General features: G+C 49.6%; 1 protein-coding gene across 2 annotated transcripts in view; it reads right to left on the reverse strand.

Moving 5' to 3' along the window:
• CACNA1E (calcium voltage-gated channel subunit alpha1 E) overlaps nucleotides 1-26,497 on the reverse strand; it is a 413,895-nt gene that overhangs the window by 123,059 nt on the left and 264,339 nt on the right. For both annotated transcript variants that reach the window (XM_053915565.1, XM_053915566.1), the window contains exon 9: nucleotides 11,623-11,726. In XM_053915565.1, the coding sequence (XP_053771540.1) occupies nucleotides 11,623-11,726 (104 nt within the window). The remainder of the gene's footprint in view (nucleotides 1-11,622; nucleotides 11,727-26,497) is intronic.

A 26,497-nucleotide genomic window follows, 5' to 3' on the forward strand; every position in this document is an offset into this window, starting at 1 on the left:
AGCAGGGCTTGATGAGCAGTTAGGTGCAGAGAACAAGTGAAAAGAAAGTATGAAGAATAACTACGGTCACTATCTCGGATAATGAGTGTGGTGAAAGATAACAGAGGGAGAAAATGAAAGAGCAGTGGGTGTGTTGGGCGGTGGGGCAAGAGAATGAGACAATGCCTTCAACTGGGGCTGCCCGAGTCTGAGACACTTCTGAGCAAAGATGGACCCTTGGGAACTTAGCAGCAGATAGGTGAATAAAATCCAGATCTCTGTTAGCAAAGCCATCTTCTTAAACATTACTTCATATTATATTATTCTATTAAGTAAACATTAGCTCCTCCTCTAAAAAATCAGATCAGTGACAGGGGATTTTAAAATGGAAATATTCTTGAAGTAGGTTTAAATAGAGTGTGCGCTGTGCCAGGCCAGCTCAGGGAGGGTCATGGCCATCTGCTGGGTTCCTTGGGTACTTTATGGAGGGACGAAAACCACAGCAGAGTACGAGCACGCAGTCCGAGCATGAATAGGAGGCATCATGTACGTAAGTGAAAATGGGTGTCTGTGTATAGGTGTGTGTACTGATGTGTGTGTGTGGGTGTGTGTATATACTGTACACACAGGCATACAAATAAAGGGGGATCAGAGTGTGAGGGGGGAGTCCGTATTCAGTTAGTAGGGGATGGCAGAAGACGTGACAGAATTGTTTCAGCCGCCTAAGAACTGGGCCAATGAGAAATCCCATGAGTGAAAAATCCTTTAACAAAGAACGGAGACATTTTTGTATTTGGTCACTGTCTTCCATCACCGGAACGTCACCTAGTGAAGTCCCAATCTAACGGTTCAAATTTTTCCAAAAAAAGGAAGAGCCCCTGTAAAACAGCCCTCATTTTGATCACTTATCACAGTTACTCCTCCTCACTGGTTTCTCAACCCCTTTTCCCTTAACACTGTGACCCTGCCTCTCGGAGGTCACCTTTCCAGATGTGACCTCACTGCTCCATCCCCAGCACACATCTTTAGACAGTCGTCCTCAGAACCACCTCTCCTGGTCCAGCTCGTGCCTCCCCAGGGACATAAGAGGGCACTAGAGCTTAATTTCTGAGAGGAAACAGGACTTAAACAGTAACAGAAAACCAGGGCCTTTTGCACAACACCCCCAAGCAGCTGTATTACACTTCCCGCTCGCAAATCCCAGCCCGTAAAGTTATCAACGTAGGACAATTTCAGGAGACTGGCACTGATTCTACAGCTTCCTCATGATTGATATATCCTAAAATGGGGAGGAATATTCCAGAAATTAGAGACTGCATGTGCAGCACAAGGATGTAAGCTCCATGAAGGCAGGGACTGTTTAACTCCAGCATCCAGGACAGTTACCTAGCACACAGTAGGTGCTCAGTAAGTATCTGCTGACTTACTAAATGCCAAAGAGTACTTTGTTGTGCTGGAGCACACAGGGAACCAAACCTCTGTGGTCTGAGTGGGGGCCCAACAGCAGAGACCCCACTGGAAACACCCAACTCCATCTATAATGGGAAACGATCTTTGGGTAACAAGAAGCGCCAGACACCCGGCTTTGAGACTGATGACTCAGGGCACGTCACTTGCTCACTTTGAGCTTCAGGCTCCTTATCTGTAGAGTAATGATAGTGCACTTCCTAGGGCCACTGCGAGACTCAAGCAAAGGAATACACATGAAAACGCTTTCTCAATGAAGAGCTCTAAAATAGAAAAGGATAACCACGTTCATCTTTTCCTGCTTCCTACAGACTTAGTTGCCTTCCATTCCCAAGAGGGTAACAGCTTTAACTGTTCTTCAAAAGTGACTATTCCCTAAATATTTGCTGCATATGACATAACAGGGTTCACAGCCTTAGCATTCAAATAGATCTTTTAAGTTGACAGGAGAAAGTGAAATGTGGCAATGGGAAAATCGGCACAAGGCACCAGCAATTAAACAAATCAACAGCCCTTTGAGATCATGTGCAATGTGTCACCCTTATTTGTCTGTAACACCTGTAAGCTGTGACCAGGGACCATCACTCTGCAGAGTGAACAGCCTTCCTGGTGCTTTCACCTGGTCTCCAACACTGACGGTTGCGCTCCTGACTTTGCAGATCCCAGCCCCTCCTCCGTCCGCTGCAGTGCTGTTCTGCAGGAGGTCATGGGGTATGGAGTCCCCTAAGAGGGGCCTGGTGCTACTGGGTTCCCTTCAAGTCGGCGTTTATTTATCAAGCACCTGGACAAGGTACTCAGGTGTTAGGAGACATCTGATTACATGGAAAGCTGTCTTCAGCATAAAGCAAAGCCTAACAGGTGATAGGGACATCAGTAACCCCAACCCAAGGAAGAGGGGATGCCCTAGGAGACACACAGCTCTGACCCTCGCTGGCTGCGCAGCCTTGGGTGAGACTTCTACACCCGCTCAGCCCCCACTGCCTCATTTATAAAAGGCGGTTAACAACAGTATTTGACTCATGAGGCTGTTATTAAAATGAATCAAAGTACCAGGCAGATGATGAGCTTTCCATAAATGTTAGTTCTTGCCTTTAGTCTTATTATTAAATTCGATAACAACGGAATGATGGTGTTATGACTAACAGGTTTTACCATGGACAGGTAAGTGCTGTGGGGGCCTCTGGGAGAAAGATTTTAATCCCAACTGCATCATGGGAGTCAGGGTGTGGCTCTGGAAAGATCTCGGGAAAGAGGTTGAAGTTGAAACAGACTGTGAGGAATGGGGAGGAATTCAACAAGGGGCACATGTGGGGTACAGGCGTGGGCTCAGGGGTCCACTGTTAGTGTTCCCTGTAGGGTGCGGTGTCTGTAAACATCTGAACATCTATTTGCTCCCTGACTCAACAGGGGTACTTGGTAAGCCAGGAGAATGGGTCTTTCCCAGCCTCAGCAACCGAGGTGTAAGGCTCTGGGAGAGGTAACCCGCTCCTCCTGGCCGACACTGGCTAAGTATTTACTTCCTCCCAGGACTTAGCCTGCACGATCCGACGCAGCCTCCCCAACAAACCCCCTGTGTGAACACTGGCACCCTTGTCTGCGAGTGGGTCCCCGAAGCTACAGAAATGAGAAGTGACCTCCCTAACATCACACCAATCGATGGCAAGTGATGGAAATGGGATTCCAAGCCGGATACACTGTTGACAGGGTCTGTATTTTACCAGAGCAGGTGATGCCTGCAGCGCAGGAGGAAAGAGTCCTCCAGACAGGCTGCCAGAGGACGTAGGTTCAAGTCAAGATCTGCCACCGAAGAGCTGGGTATGACCTCAGCAAGTCCCTTAACTCTCCACTTGCGTTTCCTCAGTGGTAATATGGGGGCTGGGAGTAAACGCCACTGAACAGTTCCTGCTATTTCAAGTAATTTTTATCACATTCTAAGACACCACTTTGCCAGCTGGTATCCAAACCAGTGTCATGGGGGAGATGCAGACTCTTTCAACAAACTGTGATGGCTTTCTCTGGGACCCCCATGGTCATACAACTCAGCCAGGAAAGTGTCCTCCTCCTCAGGGCAGGAACCAGAAACACACCGGTTGTCACACCATGTGTAACACAAAATCTCTGAGGGGCTGGAAAGCTCTGCAGGTCTCGGCTGCCTCCAAGGGCCCCTTCATCTCCACCAAGTCTGCTGTACTAGGTGCCAGGTAATGTCCTTCCGAAAGGGACATTTCAACCAGAAGGAGGACGTGTTCAAGGGCATAGGTGTTTGGGTCTGGTGGACCTCAGTCCAAATTCTGAACCTGCTGCTATTAGCTTTGTGAGCTTAGGCCAATTACCAAAGCTCTTTGTCACAGCTACCCTATTTATAAAAGATTGTAATACTTCATAGGGTCATCGTGAGGATTAAATGAACCTACGGATGTCATGGGATGGGCGGTGCTGGGCACAGAGCACAGCATCAATAAATTATAGATTAAAACAAATTTAACTTAAAGCAAACCACTCCTGTGCACCAGCCAAAGGGTAGAAGGTGTGTTAGGCTTTCTCAAACTCGGTCCAAAACCTAAACTCTTGTGCTTAAAACCTTTGTCCTATGTTCTTCCTCAGCCACCTAGTGGCTTAATTCAGAAATATAGCAGCAGTCAAAGAACCTTGCATCTTCTTTCCACCCCCACGGTGCTCTCAGACACACCCGCTAGTCACCAAGTCACGCAGATCCCATCCCACCCACCATCATCATCTCCTGGAAGTGGCCCATCCTCCACCCCGCTCTGCTGTTCCTCTTTAGGCTTTGCCGCTTCTCTGCTTCTTTCCTCAACTGCTGCTCCCCGGGTATCTCCCTGACTCCAGCCTTGCCTCTCTACATCCTTTCTCCTTGCTGATTGCCTTCCAATGCAAACTGGTCATCTCCTGAGCTTCAATTCGAGACTCTTCCCCATGGTCCTGGGATTCAGGTTCAAAGTCATTAGCTGAGCCCTTATGATGGGCCCTTCTACTTCCCCCAATGTGCTTCCATCGCAAGATTTCCCGTTGCTCCCATGTGCATTTGCAAGCCTTCCCTGGCCTGGCTGTCCCTGCCCCAGTTTGGGGACAGTGCAAATGCTTCCCCAGCCTACCTCCTTCTCTCCAGAAGCCCTGGGGGAAGCGGGTGGAGGTGGTGGGACAGTTAGGGCTCATTTCTGTCTGTGTGAGCCTTCTGCCCCGTAGTGCCTGACCTACTTCAGTATGTGCTTGTCTTGTGCGGCCCAGGTTTGTTTTCATGGAGACAGGAAGCTCTGCTGCTCCTCAAGCCCAAGTTAATGGTTTTCGTCAAATCCCATTTCCTCCGAGACAAGTAAAAATGCTACACTGCCTCTATCCACACTTCCTTTTTAAATACACTGAAGCCAACAAACACACCTCACAGCCCCCTTCCACCTACACCAGTGGGCCTGGGACTGGTGCCATGTCCACACGTGGAACCCAGTGGGACGTGACTGCCAGCGCCCCTCTCACCTGAACGCTTCTCACTGCTTGCCCAGCACGGGGGCACCTCCTTGCATTGCCTTCTCTCTGTTCTAGGGAAGCCTTGGTATGTAGCAGTCATGCTGCCTGCAGCTCACTGGCAACGTGTCCTCTGGAGATAAAACCTTCAGAGCGTGTCCCTGGCTTTCTAATGCGACTCCCCACCTCGCCCTCCCTCCAAGGAGAAAGCCCACTTCCCCTCCAGAGGCAAGTGGAGCCAGACCAAGCAGAAGACATCTTGAGCCCAGGCCCTGCCCGCCCCTGCACACAGAACTAGCTGCTGCTGAACCCTCTGCAGACGCCAGTGCACACCCCTCCCCACATGTGCGGAGCACCAGAACACAGAAAAGAAACCTGGACGGCACTGTTTCCGTCCCAGCCTGGAAGGCCCCTGTCGTTAACACCCCTGTAAATGTCAGAATGTATTCGCACCAGCTGCTGCCAGCTGCTGTTGTCGCTTCCTGGGCTCCTCCAGAAGTGCTAAGGAGGCAAATGCCACTTCAGTTCTGTTTCCTCTCCCATCTCCAGGGGGCCGTCCCCCCCTCTCTACCCACCCCCCATCAGGGAGGGGCTGACAGCCTCAGGACTGGTTCCAGCCAAATAGGAGAGGCTGCTGCTCAGAGGAGAGCCACCCAGACCTCACAGGTGGGGAAAACCAAGGTCAGTATTATCAGAGGGTGTAAGAGCTGGCGGCTACTCCATGCCAGCCCCTGGCTGAGCTGCGCCCGCAGATGAAAGAGTGCTATCCCGTTTCACGAGGAGAAGCAGGCTCAGAGTGACTGGTCCAGATGCACCAGGCTAATACGAGGCAGGGTCAGCTTCTCCTCCATGAGGGTCATGCTCCCCCCACGGTGCCCCTCTCCCCATCTGGGAAAGGGTGCAGGAGCACTAAAAGATGCGACTCCAAACCAGAGACAGCCCATGGAGTGGCTATGGTCACACACAGGAGCTGTCTGGCAGGACAGGGCTCGGCCCCATTTCCCACTGGGTGAACACACACCCTGAACCCAACTATCTGGAACATCAACGGCATGTGAGCACGGCATCTGCTTTCTCGCTCTTCCGACAGTAAGAATCTGACTTGAATTTTCTAGCTGAAATGTGGACACGCTTAGGAAATGCGGAATGATCAAGAACACCAGGGGAGATCCCACCGACCAGAGATGACGCCCTCGGTGGAAACAGAAGACGAAAGAAGTCTGTGGTCCGTGCTGTAAGCGGTTCTGAGTTTCCAGCACAGGCTATGTGGACGGAATGACCGAGAACAGTGTCTGGGCACGAAGCGTGTCAATACACGCTCAGTGAGTGAGCAAATAACATAAGAAATTCCATAATATCTCACAACTCCACCCTCAAGACACACACTATTAAGGACTCCTTCATGGTGTCTCCTGATTTTCCTTCACAACCATTTCCTAAGTCCCCACAGGCCCTTGTGCACGCAGCCGGACTACTGTAGTTGCTCCCCAGCCCTGCCAAGGCTGGTCTCCCCCCGAGCCCACCCTTCCCCACCAGACACCAGATCGACGATCTTCTAAGTCCCTCCAGTCTGACACCTTAGGAGTGTGCAATGTTCACTTTTAAAGTCAATTTCTATTTCTCAAAGTAATGCATGTTAACTTTTAAGTTCAAACATTTTAAAAAAGACTTATAATGAAAAAATAGCAGCTCACTGCCTCACCCCCTCTCCCATCTCTTAATCTCACTCCCCAGGGGCAGGCACTTACAATTCTTTTTACCTGTTTCTTCTGCTATTCATTCCCAGTTTTCAAAATATTACCCTTGTACAGACACTATTTCTTTATCTTTCAATTTTAGATATTGCTTAAGGACTTCCTTACTGTGGCACCTAAGATCTTAGTTCCCTGTCCCTCGCCACACTTGCCCTCCCCCATCCTCTCAAGATAACAGTAGCACATAAGGGTAATCTCAAAACCCAGAGTGACCGTGCAGATGCATTGAGGGCTTACTATGCTTCGCTTCCTCTAGTGGAAACATTTTTGTGTTTTGTGAAATTAATTGCTGAGATCAGGGGGTGCGTGTGTATACAAATACATACATTTATATATTCACATATTCTATATACAGGGTCAGGCACAAATAAACACCCTTGTATTACAAAATCTTTTTTTAATATATATTTAAAGATTTTATTCATTTTCAGAGAGAGGGAAAAAGAGAGAGAGAGAGACATGGATGTGTAAGAAACACCATCAATCGGTTGCCCCTTATACGCCCCCAACTGGGGACCTGGCCCACAACCCATGTGCCCTGACTGGGAATCAAGCCAGCAACCTTTTGGTTCGCAGGCCAGCACTCAATCCATTGAGCCACACCAGCCAGGGCTTGTTACAAAATCTTTTACTATAAAACCATAAGCATATAATTCTGTAACAATAACAATATCACACTTAAGCACACCATATGACACTTTAGGTGAATTGTTCCAATTAAGACTATAAATTATTACACCCATATTATTACCCTACCCGCCACACTGAAGCAGGCGTTACTTCTGCGGGACCCTGTATTTGTATGTATGTGTATATACGCACACATATGCATATGTTCTGATAAAGCCATTAAACTCTTTTGAATACAATACTCATCAGGGAATACATTAGTTTCATTTTTCTGGAAGGAATCATTTTTCGAGCCCTTTGTTATCCTACTCCAATCTGAACCTGCTTCTCTCTAGGCCTCCGACAGCGCTCGTCCTCGGCCTCCCTTCACATCGCCCTGGGAACCTCCTTGGCCTCTCTCCTCCATGAAACCCCTAGTTTCCATGAGTGTCATGCTCTTCTCGTTCTTCAATTACTTCCTTATCTTAGCAACTCACATTCTCCAGTAACTTCTTCAGAAAGGGTGTCTGAAAATACTGCTATCCCATCCTCACAAAGAATCGCTACTTTGGCTGGATACAGAATCCTGTCCTGGAAACTTTTTTCTTTCAGAAAGTTTTAGGGACTTCTCTACTGGTTTCTTGCAGTGTTACTTGGAAGCCCAAAGGCATCCTAATTCATAATTCTTTGTAGGTAAAAGCCATCCCCTTCCCAATCACCAGAAACTTTTAGAACATTCTCTTTACCCAGATGCTCTGAAATTTCACGACGACTCATCTTGGTGTGGTCTCTTTTTATTAGTCGTGCCAAACGCTCAGTGGACATTTTCCTTACACGTTTCTTCCCTTTTATCTCCACACCCACCTCCCCGCCGTACAACATAATACAGCTAATGTCCACTTTTTCCTGAATGCACTTTTACATTGCCTCTGTTGTGCACATGTATTTTTATTCACGTAAATGATATATCGCACTGTTTCCTTCTTGTTTTTTACCAAACTCTAGGTTTTTAAGATACTCTATGTCGCCACATGCACGAGGTGTTTGTTGCTCCTAAGTGCTGCATGGTACCTTATGGGATGCAGCCGACAGTGTTCCCATCTCCTCCCCCCGTCACGGACACTCGGGTTTTCCCCAGCTCCCCACCACCAAAAACAGTGCCGCAAAGAGTATCCTCGCACATGTTCCAGCTGATCTTCTAATCTGGCAACCTGAGTTTACGTGATGGTGCTGGGACATTTTTGGTATTTTTCTTAATTTCTTTTGCATTTTATGTAATCCTTATTACTTGCATGTTTGACCTATCCTCTGATTTTCTTTTTTTTGTTCTACTTTTTAAATGATTTCACCAATTTTATATTCCAACCATTTACTATCTTCCAATTATACATTTTTTATTCATTCATTTTACATTAACATAAATTTTACATTAATTATTTTACATTAATGTAAATTTTACATTATTTTATATTAATGTCCAGAACTCTCCTTAACGGCTAAAATTTTCTTTTCATAGCAATCTGCTACTTTGTGGATAAAATTTTTTCTCACCTATGTCTGCTGATATCAATTACACTTTTTTAAAAGTTATCTTCTGCTCCCTGCATTGTTCATATTCCTTCAAGTTCCTTTTTCAATTTATGATTTTTCTCTGTTTTGTGCTAGACATTTTCTTCAGGTGATAACGATCTCTGGCTGTGTATTCATAGTGAAGAGCAAAGCACAAAAAGCTTATCGGAAACCCTGCGTGCATGGCTGGGGGCTTGGAGAATTGTGAGCACAGGCATTCCAAGGTACCCCCACCCCTGCCAAAAAAAAAAAAAAAAAAGGTATGTCCACACCCTAATTCCTAGAACCTGTAACTGTTACCATATTTGGAAAAACAGCCTGTGCAGATATAATTAAGCTAAGAATCTTGAGATAAGGAAGTCATCCTGGATTATCCAAGTAACCTTAAATGCAATGACAGGTGTCCTCTTAAGAGAGTAGACAGAAGAGAAGGAGGCAATGAGACTGCAGAGGCAGAGATGGGAGTGACACAGCCACAAGCCAAGGGGTGCCTGCCGCCACCAGAGGCTGACAGAGGGAGGAAATAAATGCTCCCTGAGAGCCCGCGGAGAGAGATGGCCCTGCTCCTGCTGGAGTTTGGGCCTCTGGCCTCCAGAACCATGAGAGAAGTGATTCCTCTCACAGCTTCAAGCCATCCAGTTTGTGGTGGCCACAGGAAACTAAAATCATGAGCATCACCGAAGGTGATGGGAGGGAACCCTTTCTCTGGTCACCTTCAACGATCAGTAACTCAGGTCTTTGCTCTTAACACTCAATGGTTTCCCCACAGAGGAAATGAACTCCCCGGTGATGCTCTGAGCTCCTTCCAGGTGGCTAATTCTGAGAGTCACACAGCTGAGGTGGTGGGCTGGGAGTAACGTAACTCAGTTTGTGGACTTCCACTTAACCCTCCCATTCTCTCCACGACGTACCGACCCCACCCTGAAAGGCCCCTGCTGTTACCACTCCTAGCTTCTCCCATTCAGCCTCTATGGGGAGTGAGACTTCTAACTTTGGGGAGAAGGCTAGGGGCAGCAAATTGCTGCCAGCATTGTGTGTACATGGGGCAGGGGGTGCTGCTAAGTGCTCCTTACAAGGGCTTTTGACCACTCTCGTTATTATCAGCACCACCCAGACTCCAGCTCTCAGACCCCCTGCTGCCTCTGCCTCCCAGGCCTTTCTAGGGCCCTGTGGGGTGGGAGGGCAGCCATGTTGCTGTGTTTTATTGGCATGCCTCACCCAGAGCAACGAAACCTCTGCTTTCCCACCACTAAGTCAGTTGCCTTTTATTATCTATCAGCAAAAGTGTTGTTGACATCTCTCATTTGTTGCCATTTCTTCTCCTGTTCTTTTTGTCACTGTGCCCATCTTCCTTTCTGTGTTAGTAGTTACGAGAGATGACGGCGTTGGTTCAATCTGCCATGTTTCAACAGAATCACCACCTTATACATTTTCACTTGAAGAATTTATGCCACTCATGCTTCAGCTTTGCTTGGAAAAATGTAAATCCTTCTAAAATCTACCCGTTTCAGCCCTCCTGTTCTATACTTTTCATTTCCCAAAGTGACACTGCCGCTCCGATTAACTTCAGTTTCATTGAAATCTCTTCACTCTCTGTGACAAGTCCCCTTTCTTCACCTTTGCTTACACTATGGTGCTCTTCCCTTCCTGGAATGTTTAAATCCACATTTTTTATTTTATCTTGTTACATGTACATAACCACAGAACCAGCCCAAACCGGTCCTATCCTGTTGCTAACAAAACCCAGAACCAAAGTTTAAACCCTGGATAGAGAAACCACTTAAGAGAAACACTTGTGAGACCTCAGCTGCTCCCCACCCCACCCCACCCCACCCCACCCGCCGCCGTGGAACCAGAGGACCAGGGCATGCCTGGAGCCTGGAGGCCAGAGCCCTTCCAGAGGAGAAGGGTCCGCTGTCCAGGGAGATCCAGTGCTGAAATCCCTTAAGTCTTGCCCCCAAACCTCCGACTGGGGAGACAGACTTGAGCCTTGCCCCCTGTCTCCTTCCCAGTCAACCTGGCAAATAAAAGCTTTTTTCTTTTCTCAAAAGCTGGTGCAATAGTATTGGCTTCTATGCACATAAGGCAGTGAGCCCCTGCTCCGTAATACATATTTTATGTTCCAAACAAAATCCCAATACTTCATGAAACCATCTCCGGTAACTTTGGACAATACAGATTTGTCCCTTCCCCCAAACAAATTGACTGTATCTTATATGAGTCAGGAAAAGAACTCCCACTCCCTGTTTTAAGTATCTGTGTTGCCTTAAAACATAAGGTCCTTCAAGGCAGGGACCAGGCCTTATACTTCGCATGCTTCCTACAATGCTTCCCATGGCATCAAGAGGGAGTACTTGCTGACTGCCGTACACTAATCCAAACCTCACACATGGGATCTGATGACCAATACATGACAAAGTAAGAGTCATCTGAGGGTAGAGCCTGTGTCTTATTCAACTTTATATCCCTAACAACCAGCACAGAGTTTGGCACAGAAAGTCTGTGACTGTTGAGTGACTAAACGAAAGGGTGGATGGATAAATGAACTCTCAGTAGACACTGTGTTCAATGCTGTATCTGGTTAAAGACTTTTTTTTTTACTTCCTAAGATTAATACAGATGATTGGAAAACAGCTCACTACTGCATTCCCAACATCAGGAACATCACTGGCACACAGGGCTGCTCAGTAAACAAAGCTTCAATGAATGAATCTGCCATGAGTCAGGAGTGTTAGAAAGAGGTTAGAAGGAACATGTGGCTTACCCGGAAAGCACTCCCAGGACTAGGTTGAGAACGAAGAAGGATCCAATGATGATGAGGGGGATGAAGTATAGCCAATTCCAGGTGGCTCCTAAGGCATCATTGGTCTGAAAGAAAGAAAAATGGGTCCTTAATAATTCATCAAAACCATGTGTCAGCTGAAGGCCCCCACTCTTGCAGCGTCCCACATAGGATAATGTAACAAGCCAGTACAATGCAGTTAAACATTGCCTTGTTGCATCCCCAATCTGGTGTTACTGTGGGTTAACTCATTCTCCCACATGTGTAGTGAAGGACATTGCATCAGCCTCTTGTAACAGCCTGAGTTGCAATAGTCTAACACCCTCACTTAACAGATGAAGAGAACAGAACCCAGAAAGGTCAACTACTTTTCCAAGATCATGCAAAGAGTCACTGGTTTTATAGCGTTTGATGATGTGGGTTCCAAGTTTTTGCATTCTGAATTGGACAAGTTCTCGGCAAGATAGGGGCAGTCTGGGACCCTCACTCTTTTCCACAGATGCTGGCCAAAGCCTTCCCAGGGTTGTCTGAGAGAAATGAGGGTCACCCACATCCTGCTCAGCCATTGACCTCACCTCTGGCTTTCTCCCCACCACCCCCACAGTCTTAGTGCAGAGGGCGCCCAGGCCTGGCCCCGGCAAGGCTCCGGACAGAACAAGGAATGCGGCTAGATTTGAAGAGTGACCCCTTGCTTTCTTTCTAATGCTAATGCAGTGACCTGAAAAATGCACGGACACCCATATTCTAGATTCTTCTACCACAAGTTAGATGCAAGGCCCTGGAGTGATGGGGCAGAGGGGGCATTACGCCACCCACCTTAGCCATCAGAAGCACCCCTTGGCAGGGTGTCTTGCTAGGACCTTGAAACAGAGTTTGGGAGCATTTTGAAAAGCCCTCACATTTGAGCCTCTCAACTAAGCTCCGCCTTGACCCCCCCCCCCACACCCCAACCACCAAGATATCAACCCCAAGTCTTTCAAAAGTCCCCTTGAATTGCACTTTACATATGCAGGGCTTTGAAATCCTCCCCTTCCAAAAACAAAAACAAAAACCCCCAAAAACAAACAAAAAAATTTAATACCTGATTGAATTGCAGGATACTCAATTTCTGGAAAGACATTTAATCCTCAGTTTACTGGAGAAAAAGGCATCCAGTTCAAACGCCTTGCCCCAAATGCACGTGCTAAATTAATGCAATGAAGCTATGAACCCAGTACGTCCATGCCCCTCTGACGGCCCTCCCACTCAACTTTGCAAACACACTTCGACTCACTGCACTCGTGCTTCCTGGAGACTTCTCTGCCATTCTGCCTGGGTCCTCTCCCAGGTTACCTCATCTTCTCTCTGCCTCCCATTCACAGATGCCGTCCACAGCCCGCTGCCCCCCACCGGTTCTGATCGTGGCCACCAACTCACAGTATATTAGCCATTGCAAAGAGCTTTCCGGGCAACCTCCTTCACCAAGCTGGTGACTTCTGTCTTGCCCCTACACTGTTCAGAGAGAGATGATTGCTTATGAAGCAAAATTAAGGTTAAAAACAAACACGTTCTGAACTGAACGGGACAAAGGCAGGACTTGCTAGTGTCAGCACACCACATGTAGCTCTTTGGCTGACCGGGTCTGCTCAGTCGAATGTAAGCAGGGAAGATGTGGGCTGGACCGCAGGGAAAACGGCCCAGTTCAGACATGAAGAGCTAGGTGCCAAGGGACTCAGGGCTTTTAGTAGACACAGGACACTGTTCTCGCTCTGACACGGTGGAGACATGGGCCTTCCTGGGAGTTGAAGGATGGACTGAATGGTAATAGCACTGCTAGCTCTGTCTTTGTTCATGAGTAAAATGCAACATTTTATATAGAACTAGTTAGCTCGGACAATTGACCAGTGCTGCTCAGACAGACCAGTTTCATTCCCTTTCTGGCTCAGCCAGTCCCCTCCCACCCCACCCAGCGTCCTTTGTCACCAAGGACTGAGTCTGTTCCCAGCACCCAGGTCAGGGCTCGGTTGCCTACACACAAGTAGTTGGGGCCATCACGGTGATGCACTGTGACCATTAAGGTGTCTTTGGGCCCAGAAGTGACTGAGCTACAGATGGAAGAGAGCTAAGTAGTTTCCGTTGGGTGACTCTTTGCCAGAGACACCACGGAGGCCTGGAGGGTGTTCACGTGGAGGGTGGGTTTCTGTTACCAAAGAAGCATGGGAAACACAGCAACTTAGATTTTCCTTTAGTCTGCGAGAAGACCCACAATAAAGGAACATCCACTGTGCTCATCCCCTCATCTTATACACTTCTTCATTACGAAACCCCTCCTCAGAGAGAATCCCTGAGTATATCAGGAAATAGCGCCTGTGAAAAGCAGGGATACCAGGACTCTCCTCCCTGCACCAGGGTCTGGAATCTGCTTCCAATTCTTCCATAAAATACCGACGCGGAACAGCATCTCTGTATTCAGTATTTTGGGAGAATGTTTTCAGTTTGCTGCAACTTACGCAAAGGCAAGCCCCTTAACTGCCTCCCTGTTTCCGTACCCAGCACCTAACCAAGTGTTTGGCACAGTAGCTGTTAATCAATAAACAACCACAATTGGAATAAGATGCTTCTCGTGTCTGAAATAGACACAAATACATCATTCTGATATTCCCTTCTCCATCTCTGAAGCTCTGTCTGAATTGCTTAAAAAAAAAAAAACGTCATCCATGATGGCACTGGGGTCTGTTGGATGAACAAAAGGCAAGGAAGGGAACAGAGAGAGGGGGAAGATCTGGGAGGAGCCTGGCACCAGCAGCGGCACTATGCCCTGGGGTGGGGCGGCTGGTGTTAAAGATGATTGACAGCTTAAAAGGTTCTTCTGGAGAAAGCAGCCTGACAGCCCAGAGATCACTCACAAATCTTTTTAATACACTTGCCGCCCCCTCTCTACATCTTTCTCCTCTCCCTTCCATCCTTCCTCCCCGGGTAGCCTCACCCTCACATCACCTGCCTGTCAATGGATCCACGACATGTCCAGTCCAGTCCGGTGGGAGGTGGGACAAGGCCACATGCCTCGGCAGGAGGGGGCAAGCAGAGGACTTCACACTTCCCTCCCCACCATCAGCAAGGTTCTTTCTAATGCTAATTAGAGTTTCAATCTCCTTCTGACTCATCACTATTAAAACTTTAAAACTGCCCCGTGTAGGAGAGACGACTACTAGCGTGTCTTCTGAGATTAAAAGAAACGAGAATGTAACCAACAACTCCCAGGGCAGCAAGTGCCCTGGTGCCACATGAGGTGGGAGTGGGGCACGCGGAGCAGAAAGTTGCCGGTTCAATGGGAGTTGTGACCGTTCCCTCCTGGAACACGTATATCTGTCACGGGGGGGGGGGGGGGGGGGGGGGGGGAGAGAGAGAGCGGGGCTGCCTGTGTGATTTCTCCTTCCTTCCTTCCTTCCTTCCTCCCTTCCCTCCCTCCCTCCCTCCCTGCTGTATCCCCTGCCACCACCCTCTGCTTCCATGGCTCTGACAAGAGGCTTGCATGTGGGATCATCACACTTGATTCTCACACTCATTCTTCCCTAGCGCCTCCTGCTTAGGAAACAGCGGACAGCCACGATAAGGGCCTCTGAGCAAGATCCTGGAGAAAGAGACTCACAGCTTTCCAAACATGTGCGCTGGGCTCAGGCCCCAGGAGAGTCTGGCAGTGAGACTTTCCCTGCCCAGATCTCTACTGTGGAGCATCAGTGTATCAACCAGCACCCTCTCCACATACACAGAGAAAGCTACAACACAGTGCTGGGCTCTTCCTTCCCGCTGTTCACAGGACACCTGTTGTGCGCCAGGCATTACCCAAGCCTGCTATTCTCCAGGGCGTCATCCTCCTAATCCGAGATGCTCATTCCCCTCCCACTTGACCCAGCCAAGCCCCTAGACTGGCAGGTGGGCTGCTCCCCAGCCTTCTCCCCTGCTCCTTCCCCAAGTGACACACATGCGCATGACGGGGGTGATGACAGGCAGAGAAAGCAGTCGGGGGTGGCAGCCCACCTGCACAGGAGTGCTCAACAGGTCCCAGTGCTGACACAGTGGGGGCCTGCTCCTTTGGGAGCCCGCCTGACTGGGGGTGGCAAGCACGCCCACTCCCTACGTAAACAGGCACACTAGGCAATTATCACATTAATCTGGGGGGGGGCGGGGACTGGGGAAGCTGGTGGAAGGTGGGGGTGGGGCAACAGGGCTGAAGAGAAAGGTAGGGACTGAGGCAGCAAGAAGAAAGGGTCCCATGGTGGTCCAGGCACAGGCTGAATCAGCAGGGTGGGCTCCGCCCTTGGAAACCAGTCTCTGGGAAGGTGCCACAGGCAGGGCTCCATGGGAAACACGCAAACACACCTTTCAGAGCAGATCGGATCGCTCAGGAGACTGACTGAGTGGGGACTGGAATTAGGATACTGATTCCAGAGTCCTTTTCAACAATAAGAAAGGTTTCTGGGGTATGCTTGCTCCCCACACTGAAGGCACCCCCCGCTGGCCAGGCCTGAGCTGACTGACAGCTGAGTTTCTCAGCCAGGGTGCCCAGGGCACCTTGGGCTGGAGAACTTCGTTGTGGGGGGCTGTCCTGTGTGGTACATGAGCAGGATCCCTGGCCTGCACCCACCAGACACCAGGAGCACCCCCACCCGTGACCCAGCTGTGACAACTCAAAGTGTCTCCAGAATCCCCAGTGTCTGGGGGTGGGGTGGGCAAAAACAGCTTCCAGCTGAGGACTGCTGGCCTCCTGGCTCCCTCTCAAAGACAGTTCTTTGGAATTACCAACGGAGCTCAGGGGCAGGGATGGACTGGAGGAGCCACCCTAGGCTGCTGAAAGGCCAGGCCACTCCTCTCAACTAAGCATCTGTGCAAGGCCTCTGCTGACCACCTGGAGAGAGAGAAAGAGAGAGAGAGAGAGCTCAGAGAGGGCAAGGGTGGAAGGGAAAGGCACAGAGGCCGAAAGAGTCAACTGCCTACCACCTGCCCTCAGGGCAATAACACCCCTGGGCATGGCACTCAGGCGGCTCTCACGCTCCCCCATGGCCCCCAGGTCCTTCCAGCACCCAGTGTGCAGCTCTTTCCCTGCCCCCAGGACTGGAGTCCACGTCTCAGAGCTGGACTGTGCTCAACAAATCTGTGGGCCACGCAGTGTGTGGCAGGCGCTCTTCTAGGTGCTGGAGATAAATAACGAGCAAAACTGTGTCAGGCCGTGGCCCGTGTAACACAGTGCAATGGACGGTCCACACAAAGTTAATGAGCACACAAGCATTTGCATCACGGAACTGTGGTGAGTGTGGTGAGCGTGCTGAGGAGCAGGTGCGTCTGGTCACTTGCAGGTGGTCAGCAAGGACCTGCCAAAGCTTTTGGAGAGAAGAATCACATGAGACTCTAAGAGACTACCTTGACCGAGACAGCAGAGGCCAGGAAGGGAGAGAAAAGGTTCACATGGAGGTGAAAGAAAGAGGAGGAAAAGGTTAAGACGGGCCAGGAGGTGGGGACAGAGAAGAAGGGAAAGGAGTAGGGGAGCTCTCTGAGAAGGAGCCCTGCCACTGCGCACTAGCGGCGCCCCGCCCCTGAACCGTATGCCCCAGGGCTGCCCTCCCACCCCTGCCTAGGTGCCATCTGCCCTCCGCGAATGGAACATCATCCTGAGTTAGGTTGGCCTAATTGGGAAATCACACCCGGATGTCTCCCTGTGTACATATGCCGAGCCATCCCGTTCCCTCTTTGCTCAGGTCTCGCATTCAGAGTCGCCCTTTCCCCGCTCTCTCCTGCCCCCCTCCCTGCCCAGTTCTCACCAGCCTAGATGTGACGGATTCTGAGCTGCGCCCACTGAGGTCCCCTTCACCTGCAGGTGCACCCATTCCCTACACATGTTAACTGCTAAGGGCTCACACCTGCCCATTATCAGCGATCTGTCCCTGCCTCACCTGTGAGTTTATGCCAGCCTATGGGGAGCAAGGGTGACCTGTCCCCAATAACGATGTCAACAGCCCAGCCCCTTTGCCTCTGGGAGGGACAACTTCTGTGGCCCAATCCACACTCTGGAGCTACCAGTGGGATCAGGCTGAGGCTACAGCTTTTGAAATTAAACTTTGTCTAGTGTTTTCCCTGACCTACCCTGTTTCCTTCCTATGCTTACACGTCTCTCCTGAGAACAGCCCCCTGAGAACAGTAAGGCACGATGTCCCCTTTCTCATCAGGGTTTTGACCAACCTTCGAAGCAGCCAACACCCAGCCCCAGGCCACACAGCTGGATGGTGTTTCCAAGGGCAGAGTCACTGAACTCCTCTGACCACACCCACACCTTAGGAAGGGAACACAGCAGCATACCTCATGGCACTGGGCAATTAAGGTCTATGGAGCGTCCAACCTGGCTTCCAGCATACCAGGAAGTCTAGCCATGACCTTGGAAAATTATGAGACCACACTACAGAACCCATCACTTGGTAGAACAGGAGGAAACTGGGGCCCAACCAAGAAAAGTGACCGGGAATGGACCTGAGGCCACAACCTAGAGCCTTCTCCGGAAGGGTCAGCTTCCAGAGAACCGTGTATTGGTTAGTCCCAGGTCTCCCAAAAGCATCCCTCCCTATACTCTTACCAGCCTCTAGGGGAGAACAAAGACGAACAGGAAAGCCCACACTCAGATCTGGCAGCCAGGAAATGAGAGCTGTCTTCCCCGCTCCCAGCAAGAAGGAAGGTGAGGGAGTCATGTACAGAGTGGGAACCGAGAGGGAAATACAACCACACGCGGCCCCCCAGCCAGGAGCCGAGCCTGCCAGTCCTGCAGGCAAAGCGTTTGCTCATGTCTCAGACCCCTGAGCACATCCAATGAACACACTAAATCTCCCTACAGCAACGGGCCCGTTATACGTAATCAAGGCTCCCACAGCTTCTAGTTATTCCAAGCCCCCTTCTCCCACATGGATGGATAGACAGTGACTATCCCTGAGGACGCATCAATGCCTCCATCCAGATGCAAAAGCACCTCCAGGAGTAACTTCCTGTGGACGTTTCACCCCTTAGTCTTTCTTTGCAGTGGGAAAGCAGAGCAGCACCCTTGGTGAAGAGGAGCGCTCCCACCCTGGACCACGGGCAGCAGTCTGATGCCCACGAGGCCAGGTCGGCGGCTCCAGGCCAGCAGATGGGCTCAGTGTCCAGGGTCTGGACGTGGGTGGTGCCCACCACTGGCGCTGGGTGTAGCTGCCAGTGAAGACCTGTCCACACTCCTGGCAAGACGACTCGAGGGAACATGGAACTGAGGGAGGGTCAGCAAGTGGAGCCCCTTCGCCCCAGGAAGGCTGCATGACCGTGTCCACACAGGCCAGCGCCTCAAAACCCTTATGACCCAAAACCTCTGTGGTTAAGTCCCAGTCATTCCACCACTATGTGACATTTGTCCTGTCACCTCCCTTCCTGAGCTCCAGTACAGAAACCCACCATGGAGCCAGGAGGGCCTGTGAAGGTCTGGTTGGAGTGGTTTGGGTCACAGAGAGAGAGAGAGAGAGAGAGAGAGAGAGAGAGAGAGAGAGAGAGAGAGAGAGAGAGAGAGAGAGAGGGAGAATTTTGGTAATAAAAGGTTTTAAATTTTCCCAAAATAAAACTGAATAGTTTGTTTATATAGTTCAGGGTTTTGTGTGAATTTAAGAGAAAATCCTTTTTTAGTCAAAATGGTGAAACATGTGAACAGTGATGATAACTGTGAGGTAGAAATGAGTGATTTAAAAAAAATTTTTAATACTTTCCTGTACTTTGCATCTTTTCAGCAGTAACTCTGTTTTGTTCGTTTGTTTTTATGGTCAGAGAAAACAGGGAAAAAAAAAAAAAAAAACAGAAAAAAATCCAAAATCAGGTCCTCCTGCCCTTCAATGGCAGCCCAGGAGCTGAGGAGGAGGCAGTTCCTGGGGCCACCGGGAAGCCAGGACAGCTGACCCACGGTGAGCCATCCAGGCCAGGATGCTGCTTTGCTTTGGGAAAAGGCGTGTGTCACTCTGACATCACCGTATGTGGGTGGCCAAAGTGGATGACCTAGAGAGGAACTCACAGGGGACCCCACCTGTGACAAAGCACCTTCACCCATTCCACAGGGCTTGCCGATGAGAGACTTGACATGCTCTTTCAGAGAGCCAGGCACCAGAAAGAGCTCAAGGAATGACAGGAGAGAAAACCCTTCCTTTGAGATCCGGGGACAAAGGCTACATGAGGCTGACGTACCCTCTACCCTGGGAGAGCTCTGTGTGGGTTTGTTGTATTCTAGAAAAGCTGCTGATGAGCCCAGGGCCACGGGTCTTCAACCAGTTCCTAGCTGGTTCTCCACTCCATGCCACGGTCCTCAAGGACCAATCCTCCCAGTTACCATCATCTATTGCTTTTCCATTGGTCCCTTTCCTTTCCAGCTAACTAATCACTACTTTCCATTCAGTCTAACATGAGTACTCTAACCTTCCTCATCTTGCAGATTACAGATTAGAAGGAATCACAGCATCTTGCATAAACCCTTCATTTTACAGATGAAGAACCGAGGATCAAAAGCTAAGTGGGCGCTGAAAGACTCCACTGGTTGACTTCAGAAACAGAACTAACGTGCAGGACTTCTGGCCTTTAGTCCACTCTGCACGGCCTTTCTCTTCTGTGCTTAGTTTGAGGTCGAAATTGTGCACTCTAGGTATGTATGCATGCAATCAGTCTAGTCTCATGATCTCATTTGGAAGCTGCCTCAAGTTGAAGACCTTTTTAATGAAGACTCTCACTTCTTCTAAAGGTTCAGAGCCTAAAGCTCAGACCTGTGAACACTGCTATTGGATTTAGGGAAGAAAAGAGGAAGGCTAGAGGTGTCATGGAATGCTTCCTGGGCTGTGCCTTCACTTGGACTTGGAGGAGGAGGGTTTAATTGCCCAATCAAGAGAAGGAGAGGGTCCAAGGAGAGGGAAAGGGGTGGGAATGCTGAGACCACGAAGACTTGCCTTTAGCAGGAGTGAGGCAAGACAAAGAGAAGCAGATCACGGAGGACCCTGAATAGTGACATGAGTGTCTGCCTGGATGTGTTCACTCCCCCTGCACCTGTCCTGTTCCCTCTCCTAGCCCCTCGCTCAGCCAAACCATGAGCTCTCTCATACTGGAAAACACTACGAGCCTCTCCAAGGCTTCCCCTACGCACAGCACTCTACTTCCCTGTAGAATTCCCCCAGCACCTGGGCTCGCCCTGTAGTAGCACACCTAGCCATCCACAACTCTGAGTGTACACTCTACACAAGATGAGTAAGAAAGGAAAACAGTCCTCAAGGGCCTTGGTGTCTGTAAGATGACAAAAATCACCAGTGTAAACACCTAGAATAGAAAACAGAACACTGATTGCTGTGCTTGGGTTTCTGTTTCTACTTATTTATACACCTTCTTTATGTCTTCTGTCTTGTTCACATTGTGGTCCTACTTTCCCATTAGGTTGACTGTTTCTCCAAGACAGAATGTTTCTCTGTTTATTCTGCGAATGCCTGAAGAAGCCCCTGGCCAGTTAGTTTCATTTATCTTGTGGCCACAGGAGGCACTCTTAACTCTGTAGTTAGAACGGCTGAAAAGCAAGAAACCATGGCTTCTAAGATTTTGTATCTTCAAAATCCAGGACAGGTCTATGGGAAACACGCTCAATAAACCTGCATTGGAACCAATGGTGGTAGTGAAATGCGCAGCCTGACACCCTGTTTACCCATCACCCGAGTGCTGGCGACAGGCAGATATCTCCACTCTGGTCCTGCTGGATCGGAGTTTCTCAAAGCATGCTGGGCTCCCGCTGTGCCCAAGATACCACTCCCCTCACCTGCGATGGCTGCGGCAGAGCCTGGCACAACCAGAGTCCCCAAGCTGGTCACCCGCCTTTGCGAGCCGTTCTGCCATTTACCCCCATGTTACACAAATGCTATTTTCTCCGTGTGCCATGATGTGAGAACAAATGGGAACCACTGTGCCCGATGACCATCTGTCAGGGACTCCGCGGAGGGAATGCCTCACTCGGTGAGGTGCCTCCGTCAGACAACAGATGTGGGGGGCCTCCCCACTAAGGCCCACACTCCTCACTCCGCTTCTCCTCCCCGAGGACTCTCACGCTCAGAGGCTGCCGCGGCCACTTCCCTGAGACCTTCTGTTTCCTTGTACCTCTTGGTTTCTCCTGTTTTGTTTGCTCTGCTGCTGGAAATTTACCTTGGTCCTTTCTCTTTCCCCTAAGACACACAAAGTTCATTCCAACTGAGTATTCCCATGGGTTTGGGAGTATAACGACGCTGAAACAGAATACAGATAATAATAATGACCACTGTTTTTCCAGTCTGGGAACCGATGGAACGAACCTCTTCCAGCTTTTACCATTCTTTGCTTCTTTGCTGTGCATTTGGGTGGGAGGTACTAAGATCAATGATGACAGGTGACTCATACGCTGGTGGATGGCGGCTCCGACAAACCCAGTCACACCTGTTTCTGGAAGCACTAAGAGAACCTGATTAAAACATCTTTATTGAAATCTTTTCCTGTGACTTACGCCCTAAGGTCCCAGTATATCTGAGGAGGAAAAATAATCATGGCTTCCACGTGTTAAGCACCTACCTATGCTGGACACCAAAGCAGGTACACAATATACATGCAGTCTAATCCTCACAACCATGTGCTAGAGAAGCAACTGTAAGTACACGTTAAACAACAAACCCAGGCTCAGAAAGGCTAGGGACACTTGCCCCAGGTCCCAGTCAGTACAGTGCAGACCCCGAGTCTGAACCCACGTTTGGCGTCTTCTCGAGACGTTACCTTGTGTTGCCCCTCGTGTGGTGGCAGCGGTGAGGAGAGAGAAATAATGTGGTTCTGACTTGGAACGTATTTGACAACAGAGCTATGAATGCAGGTACAGTGAACCTTTGGTATGGGTGGGGACTGGTTCCAAGACCCCCATGGATACCCAATTCCTCAGGTGGCTCAGGTCCTTCATATACAATGGCGCGGTATTTGCATGTAACTGGCATCTGCATGTAGGCGACAGCAGGGTGTACCTACAAACATCGCTCCATGCACGTGGATTCAGGGTAGTGTTTGGCAGGTGGCAAGTTCAAGTTTTTGCTCTGTGGAACTCTGGTTTTTTCTTTTCTCTCCCAGGTTTTCAATCTGAGGTTGGTTGAACCAGCAGGTGCAAACCCCACAGGTATGGAGGACTGACTGTATTCACAACAGCGATGCCGGCGGACGGAACCACCTCAGACCGACCTCACGTCACAACCCTGACTGAGTGATACCCTGAATCAGCCCCTTTTGTGCCTGTGCCTTAACTCAGTGGGCTTCCTCTCTGCCCTGGATGTCCGATAAGGTTGGAAGACCGTCTCAGCAAGCTCCCTGGCTAGTAGTGCAACAGCCACTCCGTTGCCAGGGTGATCCTGCAAAGTGGGACAAGTGATTTCCAGCCACAGCTGGCTGCAGTCTTCAGAGCAGCAGAAAGTTGTCATTTCTGCCCAGCGTATCTGCCCTGTCTCCCCTCTGCTTAAAACGCTCCACTGGCTGCCCCTGCCGAGTCTCCTACCAAGACTGACTGCAGCCTGAACTCTAGCAGGGGTGTCCAACCCGCGGCCCATGGACCACAGGCATCCCAGGATGGCTGCGAATGTGGCCCAACACAAAATTGTAAATTTAAAAATATGACATTATATTTTGTGATTATGTGTCGCAATGTATTTAATGTGTGGCCCAAGACAACTCTTCCCCTCCTAGGGTGGTCCAGAGACACCGAAAGGTTGGACACACCTATGTCTAGCTCATTCCAGAGCCCCTGCCTGCGGTGAATCAGCTCACCTGGCCACACCTCACTTCCAGTAGTTCCCTCCTATGCCACATTCTCACATATCTCTGTGCTCCTGCCCACGCTGTCCCCACGGCCTGGAACACCACTCCACCTTCGCCACCTGAACAGTCTCCAGACAGACCCGGATTCACTGTCACCTCCGCTAGGAAACCTTCCCAGGTTCAGCTGCTGTCGTGTCCCAGCACCGAGCGCCACCACACCTCATAACACTGTACCACGACCACCACTCACTTGTACATCATCCTCTCCAAGTCTCGACGCCCCTCAAGAGCAAGGAGTCAGCCTTATTTGTCTAAATATGTACCCCAGAACCCAACTTAGCTCTCTGTAGATGCTCAGCGAGTGTTCGTTGAATGAATAAATAAGTTCATCAGTTGACTGTTTGTCTCTGATTAAATCTAAGGCAAGCAGGAGGGAGAAAGGAAAAGTGATGAAGAAGAGAATTTCCCAAAGAATTAATTAAATGTCTAGAGAGGGTTTTTTCCTCACGAAGAGGACAGAGCCAGTGGATGATCAGCGGCGTTATCAGCAAGTATCACTTCATAAGACCTTCCCAGGTGTATCCTGCCACTAAGGGCTGATTTCATCCTGTTATGCTCTCAGGAAGAAGAAAGGCTCTCTCACTCTTATCTCTGATGAGCTCGGGACAGGATTAAAACAAGACCGGTGCATTCTGCCACCTCATCCAGTTACGCTTCCAGCTGTAGCTGGCAGAAAATATAGATTCTACACTCCGCACGACGGTGGGCCCCATAGGGCCCCGGACAAAGATTAGGGGAACACTTCCTGATCTCGGAATAAGAATAGAGAACCGCATCTCTCAGGGATGGGGGTGGACTCTAAAAGGGGATGGGGCAGGCCCTCTGGCGCAGCAGCAGAAAGCACAGCTTCTCTGCTTGGTGGGCACTGCCCGGAGACACCCAGGGAACGCTGATGGCACCAGCTGGGTAGCATCTGGACAGGGAGGTGATGGGGAAGAACGTATTTCTCAGGGAAGGTGACCCTGATTCTCTCAATGCCAAAGCTAAGCTTGAATCTCTCTAGATCCCAGCCCGAGGGTTCTACCCTTGTCAGCTTTGTGGGGTAGAGTGTTCCCTCTACTGGGAATGCAATTCCCCCTCATCCTCTCCAAAAAAGAAAAAAAAAAAAGAAGAAAAAAAATGTATTGTCAAAATCCTGGCCATTCAAGATTTTTCCAATACCCGCTCTGGATCAACTCACTCCCTGACTACTCTGCCAGAACTGCTTCCCCTGGTGCCACATGGGTTTCCAGGCTTGCTCTGAGGTCCTCTGACCCCCACACTCAGCCCCAGCCCCAAACCATTCTCTTGGCTGAATCCTGATGATTTATTGAGTCTGGAGAGTATCAATTTTTCTAGGCTACCTCTCTTTATATTTAGCATGAAGTCACAAAACATGGAGAATAAGAGTCAACATTTTTTGGAGCAATTACTACGTATATGTTGCCTACATCAGCATGTTTGATCTTTTCAGGGATCCTTTGAAGCAGATACTAGTACTACAGCATTTTTCTCTGACCAGAAAACGGAGGCCCAGAGTGGCTGAGTAACCTGCCTGAAGTTGCACAGACAGTAAGGGACAGGACAGTCACTACACTCTGTAGTCTGACCCCAGGACTCTCATCGACATACTCTGTACTTGGTTCAGTGACTGAATGAAATGTAGTAAATGTTCCACAAATATTAGATGTTAATATTATTATTTAAATAGGTTAAGCTCAGTTCCCCTGAATCTTTAAAATGAAGGGAGAGTATAAATATATCATTATTATTTATACTCATCTCAGCCAAATATTTTACTTGCCTTGTGCTACGAGACTGGTACCCACTGCTAAACTTCTAAATTATTTTGTTATTATCAGGTTATTGTAATATTGATCACACTGTATAATAATTATTTACTTGTCTATCCCCTGTACAAATCTGTGAACTCTTGGCAGACAGGGATTTGTGTTTCTTTGTACAGCAAGTACCTGCCACACGCTTTGAACAGGTGCTCAGTAACCACTCTTGGATGAATGAGCGAATCGAATCATTGAAAATCCGAACGTAATGAAATATTCCAGCCATAACTAGTTCAAATTGGGCAAACATCGCCTAGAACAGCAGACCTTAAGGGGTGGCCCTTGACCCTGCAGCATCAGCACCCTTTGGGACCTTTCTGGAAAGGCAGGCTCTTGGGTCCCAACGTTGGCCTTTAGGTCAGAACTCCAGGAATGGAGGTCAGCACCCAGCCCTCTGTGTTTCAACGGGCCCTTCAGGTGGTACCTGCTGAAGTACGAGAACCAGTGGTCGAAGGGAATGAGAGAAGTTGCCATGGGTAGCTTCAGTGGCTGTGTGATGTATCCTGAAAATAAAGAGAGATCTGAGGAAGGAGAAAGCCCGAGGTTGAGTGGGGAGGAGGGAACATAACAGAAAGGTGTGGGGAGAAATGGAGAGGGAAGGGCTGGGAGTGGGTGAGACTGATTCACCCTGAAATCTCCTGGGAATGAAATGGGTTCATGATCTCAGCTAGGTGCAGCCATAGCAACAGGTACTCCTCCCGCCCCCTCCCTCTCGCCAGGATGACCAGGCATCAGACACGCCTGCGCTGAGGCCTGGCCCTGCAGAAGGATGTAAGCTTCAGTGAGTTGGAAAAACATAGCCAGGGGCAGGTTTAAAGGAGAAGCTCCCTGCACGGGCTCAGGCCCCAGGCTGGGCTCCTGGGAAGGCTGCTTCTTCCTCAGGGCAGATGGGAGTTATCAGGCCCAACAGGCAGTGAAGAGGCAGCCACGTGGAGGTGCCTGGGTTTGCTCCTCACACCCCGGCTCACACTGGGACACAGCCTGGCTGGGATGACTTGCTGTCCTGTGGGATTACTGGGAGAAAAGGATGAGTGGCCTAAGAGCAAAGGGGGACAGCCCACCCAGCCACAGGGCTGGAAGCAGAGCAGGGCACAATGAGGCAGGGCTCTGAGACCATGGAGGATTATTCCAGAAGTCGGGAGAGGAGACTGACTGGCAAAAGA

Source organism: Desmodus rotundus, chromosome 12 (assembly GCF_022682495.2).
Source record: "Desmodus rotundus isolate HL8 chromosome 12, HLdesRot8A.1, whole genome shotgun sequence".
Lineage (NCBI taxonomy): Eukaryota > Metazoa > Chordata > Mammalia > Chiroptera > Phyllostomidae > Desmodus > Desmodus rotundus.